The sequence below is a fragment of the Pyxicephalus adspersus genome, chromosome 1 (genome assembly GCF_032062135.1).
Source record: "Pyxicephalus adspersus chromosome 1, UCB_Pads_2.0, whole genome shotgun sequence".
NCBI classification, from domain to species: Eukaryota; Metazoa; Chordata; class Amphibia; order Anura; family Pyxicephalidae; genus Pyxicephalus; species Pyxicephalus adspersus.
Window position 1 is genome coordinate 91448630 of NC_092858.1, and position 17634 is coordinate 91466263.

Below are 17634 nucleotides of genomic sequence, written 5' to 3' on the forward strand. Positions count from 1 at the left end.
GATTTCAGCTGTGTTTCAGCCAGTCCTTATGTTTCTTGGGGAAGTACAACCTGCATTATTAGGCTTAATGAACAACTTTCTGCTGAGACCTAGTACATAATATCTATTTCTGTCTTTTCCACCATAAAGATAACAACGTGTGTACATGTCAGCTTTGCCACTATAGACATTGGCCTGGCAATATGTTTGTTTAAGCTACATATCTCTCTTAACTGACTTGAGTGTGCCATGAGCTTAACATTGTTGATTTATACTGTTTTTGCTTTAAATTTGCTTAATACTTTAGTACATGTCCATTTAGATCATCTGATGATATTGCACATGTGTAAGCAAGCCCATATGGGCTTTGACAGACATTGATAAAAGGAGATAGAAAAACACTAATTACAGTTCCTCTGAACCATTAGTTTTATCTGATCAGACCTTATGATGGTAGATTTTAGTAAAGGAAGTTTACAAAACTGCCATGCATAAGGGATCGAGCCTGGTTTGGGGAACAAAAATGAGCATACTACTGGCTTGGGTGCTTCAAGATGGCTCTATATACATTTGGTCCAGTTCAGTATGACACCTTCAAACCTCCCATTCCAGAGTGACTCATGTGGGTGTAACAAGCCACAAACATCTTGTGTCTTTAGCTGCTGTATGGAACCCAATTCCCTAGTGTTGTTGCAGGTTGTATGTACAAGTACAAGGAATGAGGCAGAGCTCACACAGAACCATGTAGAAAAAAAACTAGGATTCCTGTTAGGGGTCCTAACACTGTCCTGATCGGAGAAGGCACAAGGGATGATGGGCGGTGGGATGGATGGGGCCAGCTACCTATACTGGGAATTGCAAATGATGTACCTGACTGCACATTTTGAGCATTAACAATAAGGTACCTGTCTGCAAAATATTCTGTTGACAGAAATAGAAATACCGTTCTTTTCCAAGGGTTGGAGGTACCCTAAGAACATCTCTGTATTTCAGCATAGGATGTATAGTGTTTGGTATCAACAGATTTGATACTCATCACAGATAAATATAATTTGATTAGGGAGTTTATGGGATAAAGTGTCAGGCTAAGATTATAATTAGCATACAGTACATGAACCAGTTTATGTGCCTTGCTTTTTTTTGTAAATTTATGCAGCTCTACCAGACAGCACAGCTAGAATAGTGGCACCGCTGAGTATATATTTTACTGTAACTTCCTATTGTGCAGTCCATAGACCGAATAGGTAGCAGCAATACACTGGTCAATCATCATCATCATTTCTCTTCTTTTGTCAGTTTATATGCATGCAACACAAGGTAGTCCATTCACAGTGCTGCCACATTTTACATTTGTACAGTCTAACTGCTGGAATGCAATGGATAACATGCGGCTAATATCAGACTTTGCTAATTTTGCTTATTATATGTTAAAACACCTTTAAATCTGATTATAGGGCAAATTTTAAACCCCATCTCACATCCCTCTAAATAAATGCTAAAAGTAAAAATCACACAGTAATGAATGGGGTTTCTGCTTGAAATGCACTTTTGGGTAGTAAAACATATCGAGAGACGCAGTACCGAAGGAGGAGGGCTAGGCATGAGAGGGGGCTCAGAGTCCAGACAGAGAAGGGTTGAAGTGGAATGGTTAGGTGGGGGAAAGAACTGCAAGGCTATTAGGCAGATTGAAAAGATGGGGGAAGGGGGAGAGGTAGGAAGCAAGGTCAGTTAAGGAAGAAGTCCTGGAAAAAAAAGTGACCCACCCATGGGTTGGACAGCTTTTCCTGGTGATTTTTTTTTTGCAGGAAATTACATTGGTGCTATTGAGAGGGTTGTCAGGTCCTTAACCCCCCTGGCGTTGTAATTCTGTCCGTATTTTCATGCAAAAAGCGTTACATTTTTTTGCATGGACATTTATTTTACATTGTAGGCCTATAATTCTTAGGCATAACTCACTGAAATATGTCCAATATTTATTAATAAACTTTAAAAAAGAAAAAGAAATCTGTTAAAACAAGGGTGCATAAAAATACAGAAACCTGTATTACACCTACAGTAGCAAGTATAATATATATATATAAATATATAATATATCTATATATATATTATATAAAGATTTCTTTTATTGTATTCAATACAGTTATTTTGTATTGAATCCAATACAAAAATATTTGAATTTCCCGCAGCGCCTCCCCCCACACCGATGCATGTACCACCATCACCGGAAAACCCCGCAGAAAGTCTCTGCAGTCGCCGGCTGAAGATCGGAGGAAGAAGACGTGTCCCAAAGAACTGCAGGGACGAGCAAGAGGCCGGGGGACGCCAAAGGATCAAGGTAAGTGTTTTTTTTAATGTTTATGGTGACCCCAAGTGTGACTTGGGATTACCGCTTTTTGTAAGTAAAATCCACCCTGAGTAACACTCAGGAATACTGCTAGGGGGTTAGAGGTGGTTTCTGAGCATTGCTGGGCAATGTGGAACCTCCATAGTTGTGGTGTCTCCTCCTTAAGGGCTTTATATTGTTGAAGGGGCTGCATTGTTGTTGGTCTGTGTCATGTGGCTAGGGACATAAGATCTAGGGCTGACCTACAGTCAGGTGTCAGAATAATTTATTTAGGGTGCTGGTGTTCCTTGGGTCATATATATGAAACTGTTAATAAAGCGGTTGCTTCAGCCATTTGATCCAAGTTTTTGTGTATGTTTTATTATAATGTGTGTATTATTACAGTTGGTGGAGTTGGGAAACAAGGTGGAAGATCAGGTGTGGCTAAGCAGCAAGCAGCTGGGGGCTGAGCGTCTGAACTCCCCGATCAAGTCTTTCACCGTGTAAAAGAGGACTTTACCTTATTCATCAATTTAAGTAAACATTCGTTTTGGTAATCAAACAACAAAGTCTTTGTGCCAGTCCAATCCTTTAGTGGTTTATAAAGCTCAATAAGACATCCTATTTTGTGTTTTCTGCATGTACCATCTGATATACCAGTTTAGCAGTTGTTAATAGTAAGAGAATACCAATTCAAGTAAATATGTTTCATCAAGTCTACCATTGGTCACAATCTAACTGAACATTATCCAGCTGTCAAATTTTGCAAAGCTGCCCATGTGCAGATACTACACTGTATGGCGCATAGAGTCCTGCAGTGTAAATAAAAAGAACAACTACCAGTAGCAAGTAAAAAAGTTTTTTTTGACTGAAGAGACTTTGCAAGCCTTTCTTGCCAAAAAACCTCTATGTCCTGGTGACTTTTTGTATATATGAGTTTCTTCCACTTTAAGCTTTCCATAGATGAGAGGAAATGATCATATGTCTCATAAACCCAGCAATAAAAGGTGAAATTGTTTTTTTTTTTTTATATAAAATATTATTTTCTGACAATTCTGCTAATGTATAAACCTGCCCAGGCCCATTTATTTACTCATTTGTACATGTCTTGACTAAGGTTAAAATAACCCAGTAAAAGCTGTTTTGAAGATAACTTTGCTATTAATTGAGAAAGACTGTTCATCCTTTTTTCTTTTTCATGGGGAATGCTGCCACTACTTAATGTCACCCCACACTAGGCATAATTATTTTTAACACAAGAAATATACTTCCCTTTAGATAACATCATAATTTATTTATTACTTTTAAGCTTCCTTTTTTTCACATTTTTTTAATTTTTCTCATCTTTTTGGCTAACTGTTATATTTCTTGTCACTTTAGTTCTACTACACAACTATCTGTTTGAACTTATTATCATTTTACAGAAAAAAAGATGAAACAGCTAGCAGTCATTTTTCCTATCAATATAAACAGGCTGACATAAAGCTCGTTTACACTATATTGCAGTGCAGTAATGCACACGCTACAAATGGATTATTGCACATTATGATGTGTTACTTTACTGAAGAAGAATCAGGAAAAAATTATTGCCCTATTTATTTATTTTTTCAGCACATCAGACACTGCGGTGGGCTTAAGTGCATTGCAGTGCAGGTTGCAATGTAAGTGTACATCGGGGTGCTATCCAAAATAAATACCAAGGCACATACATAACACAGTGCAGTGTGTTGCAGTAAAGGACACATTAATATTTTGTATGTTGTGCTCCACACAAACAGACTACTTTAACTTATAGGGGTCTATTTATAAAGCAGTAAATTTGGCATTCACTGTAATATTCCCTGATCGAGACTCTTCCAGGTCTATGTGTTTCAATGACGGTAATTGATTCTCTACCAGGGAATGTTTCAGTGAATGCCAGATGCACTGCTTTATAAATAGACCACATAGTGTATCCAAACCTAAAAACAAACATGTATTAATAAAGTTTACCTGTGGTAAGATGTCATAGATGCATTTGTTTTCTTTTTAAGGCTCTTACTTATTTTTACTAGGTAATCCGGGTATTAAACATGTTCTGTCCTAGGGTGACTTAGAACAGAAAGTGTTTCAGAACTACAGAACACATCCCCTTTTCTACTCTTTTCCATAGCATAGGAGAGTTCTTTGTACAGCCCTATACAGATGTGAGATGGACATCAGAATACTGTAGCTGGAAATGATCTTTCATGATTTTTTCTAGTGACAGATAAATAAACAAGCACCGTTCACACAGTGCCATTCTGTTCTATGAACAAGGGAGGGGAAAAAGGAGTGAGCAGCACCCCACTGTGCTCTCTTCCACAGGAAAATATAGTGATTTGAAAAATATAATGATTTGAAATGACTGTACACACACTAGATGATTGTTGCCGGTGACAAAGTGTGTACGTAGCTTTACTCTACAGAGAAAGTTAGAACCAAAGACGACTAATTGAACTCAACAAAGAGAGAGTACAGGAAGTTATCGGATCTTAGGATGAATTGTATATTTCATAGACCAAAAGGAAACAAATTAGAGAGGTTAAAAAATGTTTTACCATTATTTCTCTGTTATTCCTTGAAGCCTGAATGTCTTGCCCAGTTTTTCTCAAGCATTATATGCCAGAGGAACCTTTAAAATATTTTTAGGTCTCAGGGAACCTTTTGGTGGTCCAAATGTGATACTTATAGACAGCTGAAATGAATATTAGTGTCATGCTTGTGTTGCTGCCAAGTGGTGTTAGACCTGGAACTATGTAGGCACCATAAGGTAGGAAGACAGTAAACCGCAGCTCAAGGAACCCCTGTAAACATTTCTGGTAAGGTCTGGTTTAGCTTATCTCTGCTTTTTTTATCACCAATCAGTGAGAAGCCAACGTAACACTAGCAGTCCGGTCATTAGTGTCAACATGGAAACAATGAGATGGCTAGGAGAAACTATCTCCAAGCTTCAATGGTATTGCCTATCACTGGCCAGACTGGAAACATGTACTACAGTGCTACCTCCCTAATGGCAACAAGATTCTGCAGCATTTCAGCCAAAAAGGGAGTAATGATAAAGAAGGAGTACATATAGGAGAAGGAGTAAAAAGGAAGGATAAAGAGTTAACTGGTACTTTTTCATTTGCATCAGCAACAGAAACATTGTCATTGTCTAATGGGAGCATGTTTTTTTTTTCATTAGGTTTTCTGTAATAAGGGATACCTTCAGGAGGGTATATATGGAAAACCCTCGCCTGCATCATAAAGAACTATTCATTCTTACAAAATCAGATAACTGATATAAGACATCATTATGCTGGAATATTAAAGTAATAACCAGGAAAACTTTGGACCATGTATTCATCTCAAGGCTATTTTTTAACTTTTTGGGAGAGACCCTTTAAAGAGGCAGTGTAGCTCAACTCTAAATACTTGCATAGACGAGGTTAGATACTTCTTACAAACTAAGAATATCATGTAATAAATGGTAAAAAGATGAAAATATGAATTCCACTAAATGTATTTTTATATAGGGTATTCATTCTCTGACCATGATTCATGGATTATGCTAAAACAGAACATGTCTAGAGGAAAATGAGCTACTGTCTCATTCCCTCCATATTCTGGTAACTGTCCCGGCTGATTGCACTAACCTTGATACTGAGCACTGAAGCCTTTCTGTCTGTGATTGCCATCAGATGTAAAGTGAATTCGTAGCCAGTTTTTACTGCTTATGACTGGTGGTGGTAAATTCGATCCAGTAAACCTGAAAGAGATAAGATTGTGAGATATCAGTGCTGATTTGCATGGTATTATTTGTAAATTTGTACAAACAGGGGAAATTAAGTCTCATAAACCTAATACAGAATAATGTAAGGATCAAGGATCTACTTGTACCATAAGTGGTAAACTAATTATATATATATTAATATTTATATATATATATATATATATATATATATATATATATATTTATTTATATATGTTCGTTTCAATATTGTTTTTTAAAACAAAGGTGAAGTTCAGTTAAGTGACAAAGGTAAGAAAAAGAAACAAAAGTATGCACAATACTTATGGGCTCTATTTATAAAACAGGAACTCAGATATTCCCCTGTAGAAAACTTCTAGGTCCATGTGTTTTGATGACAGTAACTGATTCCCACCAGGGAATGTTTGAGGTAATGTCAGATTCCCTTTTTTATAAATAGAGCCCTATGTGTAACTCTGTCATTAGAAAAGAATATGGAGTTGCCATTGCTTGTCTACTTTTTAAAATTCTAGTTGTCTGGCTGTGTTGGTAACTTTGAGTAACATTCTCTAATTCAATGTTAGGTGTTAGAATACCTTACTAATTTAGGGGTAGCTGGTCAGACAAGATTGATGCTAAAGTGTCAACTTGGCAGCTTGGACACTAACATGCTCAACAGAAGGTTTTAGCAATGGCAGCCTCCATAATATCTTTTGACAAAGCCCCCTTAAATATTCTTCACTGCAGTGAACTCACTAAGGATATAGTCATTTATTGTAAGGTGGTAGATTGCCACTTGAAGAAGTCAATGTAGTCATTTATTAGATAGTAATATACACTACTGAGCATCTTTTAAGGCTATTATGTCACTAATCATTTAAATTAGTATGCAGTCATAAAGGTTAAACAATGCTCTCTGTAGTCAGAAATTTCATTACCGTGCCACTTTGTGTTCAGAAAATACTAATCCTGCTTGTTGGTATGTAAAATGTCTGAATCTATGCTGATAAAGTATGTTTAAAGTCTAATTGTTGTGGAAAGCTGGCAGGATAATCATTTTTAAACACTGGAAACAGAATGGAGCACTTGTCTGGGTACTCCAAGAAAGAACAGACATGTACTATATTCATATGCACACAAGTCATTTTCTATTTATCTACATTAAAACACAATAAAAATAGATGGAAAAAAAGACTTAAAGAATTACTTGTGAAGGGTGTACCAGTCATTAAATTATGGTTCTTTTTAAAGTAAAATTACTCTGTAAATAACAGGGACGTATACCTAAGCTGGCAATTTACAATTCTGGTGGATGAATGGCTCTCTTCAGGTGAAAACTACTTAAGTGGTATGTTCTTCTATATCTGCAGAAAATCACTTCTATACTTGGTTCTCACCCACCCACCTGGACTCTGCTTTTATTTAAAAGCAACAGTTAGAGCTAGTAGAACACAAAAGCCTGTGTTCTTAGGAATAATTCAAAAACGACACCTGGCATCTGTGAAAAATAGTTGCAAACCTTGTAAATAAGGTTGAGATGTTCTAATCTAGAATCACTTATGATACTACACATTAGGCTGCTGCATATGTTAAAGAAAATCTGTACGGAAGAAAATATTAAGGCTACATTGCTGATCCCTGAATCTATATACTCAGTTTTAGGAAATGCTCATCTGGCCGACGACTCTGTGCTGTGTGCCATCGCAAAATAAAACACTGTTTGTTCTGTCCAGAGATGTTATTTGCAACAACCAGAAGAACTAAGATAGCAGCAGCCCCTGCTTCCCTTTAGCCATGCAGCCTGATGGATTTATGGCATCCCCAGCATCCATTGTTGTGCTGTGCACAGCTGAAGGGGGTTCTAGAGGCTGATCAGCTCCTGACTCAGTCCTGCACTGCTATTGGCTGCTGGGACTTTAAAGCCTCTCTGCTCCCAGTCACCAGGGCCTGTTATAGCATCTGCTTGGCTTACCTGTGTTGGAGTGATTTTTTGACTATTCTGTTACTGACTTGTGCCTGTTCCTGACTATCTGTTGAACTCTCCTGGACCGACCTCTGCTTGTGACCCCGACTCTGCTTGTGCCTTTCCCTTTGTACTTCGCTAGGTGGACTGATTTCTTGTGTTTTGACCTCCGCTTGTTTTGGGATTTCCTGACATTCTGTACTCAGTATTTGTGGGCTCTGTACTCTGTATTAGTGGGCCTGTATTAGCCGGCCTATCTCCAGACACCATCCCTTGCGCACCAAGTCCTGGGGGCAACTGAGTGCTGGGAGACGCAACCAGTCCCCCGAGGCTGAGTGGGGGCTGCTATAGGCGAAGACTGCGGCGATAGATTGGGGGATTGCTGTCTGGGGAATACTGGTATTGATCCAGGCCTAACACTCAGTGAGTAGATTAACAATTCATAATAAAACAAGTCCCAACACTACTATTTACCTTTACATAAAAGTTTGTTCTTAAAGCAACAAAATCCTGTCAGACATCCAACCCTCCTGCATCTTCCTTTGTAGTTGGGCTTATTAATTGGACCCCCCATTAGTTTTATCCTGGATTTATTTTGACAGTGACAGCAAAGATACTAGCATGCTTTGAAGCTGTTTAGTTACCAGTGCAAGTAGTACAACTATCTAGATATTGTACAGGTGTTGTATTTTCCGAAAAAATTACTATTAAAAAACTTTAGGTTAAAGGGCATCTACATATGAAAAGTACATTCAACATGAACATTTGAAAAATCCGACCCACACATATGAAATTTTATAGGTAAAACAAATACCTATGACCTATGTTTCTCAACCAGGATACCTCCAGAGGTTATTATTATTATTATTATTATTGATAAACAGGATTTATATAGCGCCAACATATTACCCAGCGCTGTACATTAAATAGGGATTGCAAATGACAGACTAATACAGACAGTGATACAGGAGGAGAGAACTCTGCCCCGAAGAGCTTACAATCTAGTGGAGGTTGCTAGAGGTTTCTTGAGCAATGAGCAGTTTGTGCTTTTTAGGTAAGTTTTAGTGACACCCGTGATCTTTTTGGATATCTGTACGGGTGACATTTATTCTCAGCAATGTAAGAGGCATTCTTCCCATTGGCCACCTTGTACTGTGAGTAGTGGAGATTCACAAAACTATAGACTTGTCACTAGCTGTGCCTCAAAGGGGATCACAATCTAATGTCCACCATAGTCATATGTCATTATCACAGTCTAAGGTCAATTTGGAGGAAGCCAATTAACCAGAATGTTGGAGGAATACCCAGGGGAACCCATCCAACTACAGGGAGAACAAGAAAACTCCATTGCAGATATCTGCATTGAGATTTGAACCTAGGACCTTGTGCTGCAAAGGCCAGAGTGCTAACCTCTAAGCCACTGTGCCACCCTAAAAACCACACTAGAGAGATACCCTGGATGCCCTTGTACAATCTAACCACTGAATAGTCTTTATTTATATATATGGTAGAGCACAGACATGCACTAGAGGAATGAAAGCTAATTGGACTACTTAACCAATAAACTTTCTGCACCCTTATACCACCCAAAAATCTTTAGCAATGAGTCTTTTGCATTATGTTTTTCATTTCATAACGAGACACATAGAGGTAAGAACATGCAAGCTAAAACAACTTCTTGAAAACTAGCAGCACTTCAAAAACACAACTGAAAGCTCTAAACTTTTTGCTAAGCTTAGTGGTCAATTTCTATTGTATTTACACAGTCTGAAAGTTCAGCATAAGGTACTTGAAATTCACTATTGGGAAATTCATTTAAAGCCCTGATAACAATTAGCACAAACAGAGGATCTAAGTAATGAATGTGATTATTTTTATATCAATTCCAGTTAAATGGAGCATCATTAATAGAATCTTGCACAAAAAAAGAAAAGTCTTTTCTATTACTTAGTCGCATTAGAGATAGAAGATATTTAAAACTTTTGTGTAGCTATTGAGCTCATACGGTGAGATTTTGTTTCCTAATGAAATGTATATCAACTGAACAGAAATCCTTTAAAATGAATTGCAGCAAAAATCCCAATGTATTTTCTAAAGATGTAAAAGGAAAATTAGTACAGACAGGATCAAGACTCAACTGTATTCTAAAGACTCAACTGTATTCTAAAAAAGCAGGATGCAGCCTATAATTATTCCAGTTACTGATAAGTGGACAGGGGTCACCATGCACAGGATACAACCTCCTAAGGCATTTGTTAGAATCCACCTTAATAATGAAGTGCCTGCATGCCAATGTGCAAAGTTTACTGCTCACTTGACTAGATGTTCATAGTCCAATTTTACCAACTTACAAAAAACAGAAAAAAAATCATCATCAATCACATCTTCCAGTGATGAAAAACATGTTGAATGCCTATAATTAAGTCAAATAAACCCAGCATTGCAGTGATGGAACAGGTAATCCCTGGTGAGGTTGTTGATCATATAGGGTCACTGATATCACCCAGTATTCCCTTTGTGTTCATAGCCATGATATAGTTCAAAGGTAATGCAGTGCATTAGGGGTTACAAGTTTGTCTCAAATGCACCAAGTAAATATGGATTCTTGCACTACCATTAGATGCATTTAAAAATGCATTCAAAGTTTATTTTTATTAGCAATAAATGCAATGTTTGGTGCTTTGATACCTTTCTGGAGTTCAGATTAAAAAAAAGCAAAAAAAAAAAAACACTGTTTGTTGCAATTGGCGTATGCAGTCCCACCTAGCATTGAAAATCAGGAAAAAGTGTTAACAGTTTCTCAGATGGTAAAGACCAGATTTAGCTGCTCAGGCACAGTAGGAGATTCATACACTTCAATGATTCCTAAAAGTGTGTTTTATATTTCAGTTTGAAGACAGCAGTTTAATACAAGGAAACTCGCTCATAAAAGCAGAATGAAATTATTGTTTATATGATGCAGTTCAAGGAAAATCTTTTACCTAGAAAAGTATTTTTTTACAGCACGAACTCTAATAAGTCCAAGCGTATGATGTTTAAAAATATACAACACAAAAGCGGGAAGCACTAATAGGCTTGGAGGCTTTATTCTCTTTCAGAACACTTTAAAAGTAGAATACATACTGTCTGATTTAATTAAAAGTGCTATTGAAGCACTAAATGCTAATAGACTCTCCCAGCAGTATACTCACCAGTCTTCACTTATTTTCTATCTCTCCTTTGCAATCATCTCACTTTGTTGAAACTCAAACTCCATTGCTCAACTGAGCATGAACTTTCGGTATTGGAGAGCATGACCTCACTCGTGTGACAGTGAGTGCTCAGGGACACTGAATTTTGCTCAGGAGGACATTCTATTAGAACACATACTACCCATTTGCCTTAAATTGTCAGTGTCTCTAAAACCTAACTTTTTGAGCTTAGTCCTAAATTGTTTACCTTAAAAATAGCTAAAACCTGAACATGTGTGCACCATTGAAACTGGAATCTATTTCTTAAAAATCATTTGCCATTAGTGGACAAAAATATTAATATTATTTCACAGAATTTATATAGCGCCATCATATTACGCAGCGCTGTACAAAGTCCATAGTCATGTCACTAGCTGTCCCTCAAAGGAGCCCACAATCTAATGTCCCTACCATAGTCATATGTCCAAGGTCAATTTTGGGGGCAAACCAAATACCCTAACTGCATGTTTTTGGAAAGAGAGAGGAAACCTGAGTACCCAGAGGAAACCCACGCAAACACAGGGAGAACTTGCAAACTCCATGCAGATAGGGCCCTGACCAAGATTCAAACCTGGGACCTAGTCCTGCAAAGGATGCTAACCTCTAAGCCACTGTGCTGCCCCGTGATTTCAATTCTGGACCAGATCCGTTGCAGGTTTGCTGGATCACCTAGGTTCTCCCAGGAAAGTCACCAATCGAGAGGTTGTATGTACTGATTGTATTACCAGCAACTTTTTGTTGCTAGTTTCTTACTATATTGCTTTTTTCTTACATTCTCACCAATAACCTGGTACAAGTTTGCAGGTCGGAAATTTTGGAAAACACGTATTGAACATTTGTTGTGCTTCAGTAAAACTGAAGGCTGGAGAAAATGTGCTGCTTGTATGGCCAGCAAATCTTTCAGTTATTCCTCATTTAGGCCATTTGCTGTTTTTGTTTTTTTTTGTAGGATAACACAGCAATTTTTATTGTGTTCCCTTTGCAGACTAGTTTGTACATCTGTGTTTACAAGCAAAACACACTTAAGTCTGCATTTGACAAGGGGAAGTGCAGTGGCGCATAGAAAGCAATGTGAATTCACTCTGAACATAAATACTCCAAGCTGCAGACAATATGGTGTTATGTTAAAATTTTATATATATTATATATATTTATATATAAAATGACTATGGTATTTGCTACTGAGCACTTTACTTATTATAATATATTAAAAGTACAAAACACAAACTTCTTTTTTTTCAAATCAATTCAAAAAGTTAGCAAAACAAATGTTGAGAAGAAACCTATAATTTAATGCCATTTAACAATTTACCAACATCTTTTTTTGCTCTGAACCTTCAGTTATCTTTTATATAATAGCAAAACTATCAATCTGTGTTTATGAAGGTACAAAACAACATGTCATGGAGCAACTTTCGCAGACATGTTGTACTCTAAATTGAGGACATTAGCTAAACAGTGGTCTTAAAAGGCTTATGTGTGACTAGATCAACTTTTTACTGCCGTTCTGTGATTTTATGCGTTGCAGTATTTCACAGAACATCAGGGTAAGGAAAGTATGTAACAAAAGACAATTGACAACACAATATAATATGACTGACACAGAGTCTCTATACTACTTTATATATACTAGACAAAGCTGTGCACGAGAAGCAAAAGCTGCTGGCTGATGAATAGGAGGTAGTAGGTGGCGAGCTTCTCACTCAATTACAGAAAATACCATTATCCTGAGCCTCTCTTAAATATCATTAGTGATGCAGACCTGTAATTACACATACATACAATGAGCTGCTCTTATCAGCACTCTCAGGGGAAAACACTTAAAGACCTCCATTCCCGAGAATTTATGACAGAAGCCAATGCATATCCAAGAAAGACTGCAACTAATTTAACTTTGGAATTACAACACAAGAGATTAGCAAAGTTGAATGCATTGGTGCTAAGAACAATAGAATTGACATAGAAGAAAAGCTGAATCAAATATTGGCTGCAATACCAATAAGTCATAAGTATATCAAAGTTAAGAAGAATTGTTTTGAATATGTGACCTAGTTAAAGCAGCCATGTCAAACCATTTGCTGTTTCTCTGTGATCCTCAGTGATTTAAGGATAAAAAGTAAATTACAAATACTTTCCCAGCTGTTCTCTAATTGACATTTTATACTTCCTTACATTATTTCCACTAACGGAACATGGCTTGGTGCACTAGCAAAATGGTTGCACATAAATGGAGCTCCAGATTTTAAGAGGGAAATTCACTCTGTATTATAACATGATAGGGAGGCCCTAGAGCCTGCGAGAAGGGAGCTAGGCGTGGGCCAACATGACTGTGGGGGAATGGGCAGAGGTCAGTTAAAGTGTTAAAGATGCATGTTTTGATTTAAATTGATTGGTCAGATAAAAGGTGCATGGGGGAGGAGTATGTGTCAAATTTTGATTTGAATTGATTGGTTACGAAATGGTGCAATGGGTGGGGTCAAATAGGTCAATAAAAGTAGAGTGGGGGGAGTAGTAAGAGGCAGTTTAATTACATCAAATTGAGGAGATTCCCACCCGCCCTCCCTGAAGTTATTAAATTTGTAATTTTGGGAGGGCATAAGGGTTGGCGGTGTGAGGTCCTCGAAGGGAAGGGTGTTGTACAGGTATGTGGGGAAAAAGTGATGGAGTGTGGAGAGCCATCGGTGGTATGGGGTCTCCAAGTTTATGTAATATGGTTGTTGTGGGGTTAATATCGGGAGGTATGCGTGGTTGATATAGTTCCTGAGGCGGGTAGGGGCGTCTGGGAACAGTGGTATATATATATGTATATCAATCGGAAGGCAGAGCCCAGATTAATGGTTTTGAAAGGGTTAACAAAGTGGGTAGAGGACCTGCCACCTGACGATGGGGATGTCTGGTTTTAGTTATGGTTGATATTTATGTTTATATTATGTTATAAATGAAAAGATGTGTAACAAAATTTGTTAATAAAAGGCCGGACGGCCATTTTCTAGCATATCTGTGTTGTGTATTATATAAACTTAAATGTTTTAAATATGTGTGAATTATATTGGATTTCACAATAGGCTCATTCATACCATAGTCAAGGAAAAGTCAGGCATCCTCCTCCTCCCACAGTTCCAGCAACTCAGGAACTTATAAAATCTATTCCACTCCCAGTTCTTGGAACCCCTTTCTGTGTATTCCCAGGCAGACTACAATGACAGTAATCCCCAGGGGCCTACAAGCCTTAATGATGATCATGCACTTTCCTTTATAATCCAGGGGAAGTGTGCTTCTCAGTTGAGGCTTTTTTCACAACTAAGTATGTCTGACTTTGGGGAGTACCCATTCCCCCTACTATACTTCACTTAGCATTCTTTTACCATCACTGTATTTTTTGGACTGCTGTTTCAGACACTTCTGATGCTTCCTCCTAAACCCAAATTCTTGTTTTACCATTTACTGATTTATTGCTGCTGTTTATTATTTCAGGTCAACTTTTAGTCAACTATGCTTGCTGTTCTTGTTCCTGAGTTCCTAACTCCCCACCACAAAGCATGGCTATGTCCATACACCTGTTTCCTTTTACTATGTTCCTGACTGATTCTCCCTCTACCACTCAACTTCACATCACCATTCTCTTCCTCCTTCTGGTATTCTGACTTGCTTGTAATTGGGTTTGGAAATCCCTTTTAAACAAGGGGTTACTGGGGTCCTCACTGGATGATTTTGAGTCTATTCCGGGCTATTTTACCGGCCCGCTCTCTGTTTTGAAGCAACCCTGTGGTGACAAAGTGAGTTTAACAAAAATATTATAATGGTTCACTAATTCAGGGAAAAATTAAAGTTTTCAATAGCTCACCTCCTCTGCTTACCTTTATTGAGTTCCCCTGCCAACCATTAGATAAAGTGCCATCTTGGTCTGAGCTGGAGGCTACAAAGACCTTATCCCACGTTTACAAATATACCGAGTTCCGCCATAATAATTGACAGGGAGAAAATTACATGCTCTGTCATACCTGGGAGCACAAAGAAAGATAAGCTCCTGTGGTGTAAGGGAGAGTTATAAAGTAAACCTACTATGTTGTCCCAAATGGATTAAAACAGACTTTTGTTAAGGCTACTTCTTCCACCCAGGTAATCAAAACTGAGTATATGATGAATCAAAAAGCACAAACAGGGGTAACCTTCAGAGAAATATAGCCAATGGCCCATGGAATGTGGCAAATATTGAATAGCAGCTGCTATAAAGCCTTTCTTTGCCAAACTTTACAAGCAGCTCTGTTTAATAATTGTTTGAGTGTACAGAACTGGATGTGCTATAAAGACAGAGGATAATGACACAAAGCTGTAAATCATGAATCCATTCAATTAGCACTGAAAGGGAAGCTATATCAAGTGCGTAATTTTGCTCATACAAGTGCCCTACTACTATAGCAGATCTGATTGGGGGGCTTGGGGTGTTAGGCACTATCTACAGCTGCTTCTAAGAAGGTGCATATCCTTCTCACCCCGCAAAGCTCCAGATGTTTTGTCTTTGTTCTGTCACTATCTTTGGAGTCTTTTTTCATTTTAATAAATAGAATGGGGTAGGGATTAGCCTATTGTAAGAAAAAATGCCTGCTGCTTCTATTTATATCTTTACCATGTATCTCTCTCATACACAATCAAACCATTAACAAATCTATAGTCAGTTAAAACTGTATTCTTCAACCTGCTGTAAAGGGAGCAGTGTTCCCTGTAAAAGCCGTTCTTTACACTGGGACATCTATAGTGATCCTTTACCTTAACTGCATTGCAGCTGCAGGTTCTAATTCACAATACCAGCAATGCTATTACGCTCATGTTATACTAATATAGGCTCATGATTTCTATTGTTTTGTATACTGTTAGTTCAATCATTCATGGCGACCTCAATTCCATATAATTTATATATAGAACAAGCCTAGAAAGAGATGCGTGACATAAAAGCCTCCCAAATTATAGCATGCTGTCAGTGTGCTGGCTTAGATACTCTTCATCTCTCTCTTATCTGGCTCTGTCCTTTACAAAATGGAAGCAATTCTGGCACTTCTGTAACCTGGGAGTGCAGCACAAATGTGTCATTCATTTCTTCAGCCTATTTCCAAAAAGTCAGAGATTGCTTGGCATTAAATATAGACATACCAATGCCATGCTATTGGGCAAAGAGAAAAGTCTTTTATTACAATGCAGTGGCTTGATCTTTAGCTCCAAAGGGGGCGATTGTAGTGCATGCTGAGTCAATCCTTTTTGCGAGCAGAATAACATTTAAGTGAAGCAGGTCACTTGTGGATGTAATATACACACAATGATAACATCTTGCTTTTAGAACTGTAATCTGATGGAGAGATTTAGTAACATGGCAATAATCCCCAGACAAATCATTTTTCATAAATGTAGCTTATTACTGCACTGAGGCTGGGCCCTTTCTGGGATGCCACAGTAGATCTTGAAAATATGCGGTGACAGCCGTTGGCAGGGCTCAGATCATCTTGTCAATACACTGGACCATCCAAGCAAAAGCAGAGAAGAGCATAGAGACGAATGAACGTTAAATATAAAGGGTTTTCCTGGGGGCACACCAGCTGAAATTACTCTTCTGCTGCCTAACTGATGACAGTAGCTGGCTGAGTTTCATGGACAAAGAAGGATAGAGATCAGATGTAAGATGAACTACAAAGCTTTGCATGCCAGAGGGCACTGCAGTGAAGTGCTTTGTCTGGTGTTATATTGAATTGTGAAACACTGCAGGATGCACACAGTAGACTGGTCAGATTTGCAACTGAAAAAACAGCACAATGGAGCAAAGAGCAATAGGAATATGTTTACTATTTGCTACTAGCTGCTTGGTTTCTTACGCTACAAAAGTTTAGTCATCCTGCCACATCCTGAACTTTTGGAGTGTACAACAGCACAAACTGAGGAACTAGTTGCCAACAGGAGGCTCGACATTCAGAGGAAAAATCTAATGAAGCTTGATATGTATCACTCCATTTTAAATTTAAATAAGACCAAAGGATAGATTAGTGGTGAGGGACTAGAACAATTTTTAGGTTTTTTTTTGCTATTGATGTCCCTTTTAGGGAGATATGGTATCTCTAATTGTCCTGATTGGTATTGTCACTGGAAATAAAGTCCATATTTTATGTTGCCACAGGACAGGAAATTCATGCTGACCCTGGATTAGGAGCAATGCTTATAAACATATTACTCACTGTTTTTAGGATCTGCAATAAGCAAATGCTATAACAAAACAGCCAGTAGAAATTTTGTATATTGTTATGATTGGCTTTACTTAATTTTAGATGTGTATGGAAGGTTTACTTACAATATTGCTGCCCATGTTCCTAAAAGATGTCACAGTGAACCACCCTGTATCAATGCA

At 37.9% G+C, this 17634-nt stretch overlaps 1 protein-coding gene across 2 annotated transcripts in view; it reads right to left on the reverse strand.

Moving 5' to 3' along the window:
* Positions 1-17634, reverse strand: part of CSMD2 (CUB and Sushi multiple domains 2) — a 576326-nt gene that overhangs the window by 214255 nt on the left and 344437 nt on the right. For both annotated transcript variants that reach the window (XM_072418831.1, XM_072418823.1), the window contains exon 6: positions 5959-6071. In XM_072418831.1, coding sequence (XP_072274932.1) covers positions 5959-6071 — 113 coding nt within the window. The remainder of the gene's footprint in view (positions 1-5958; positions 6072-17634) is intronic.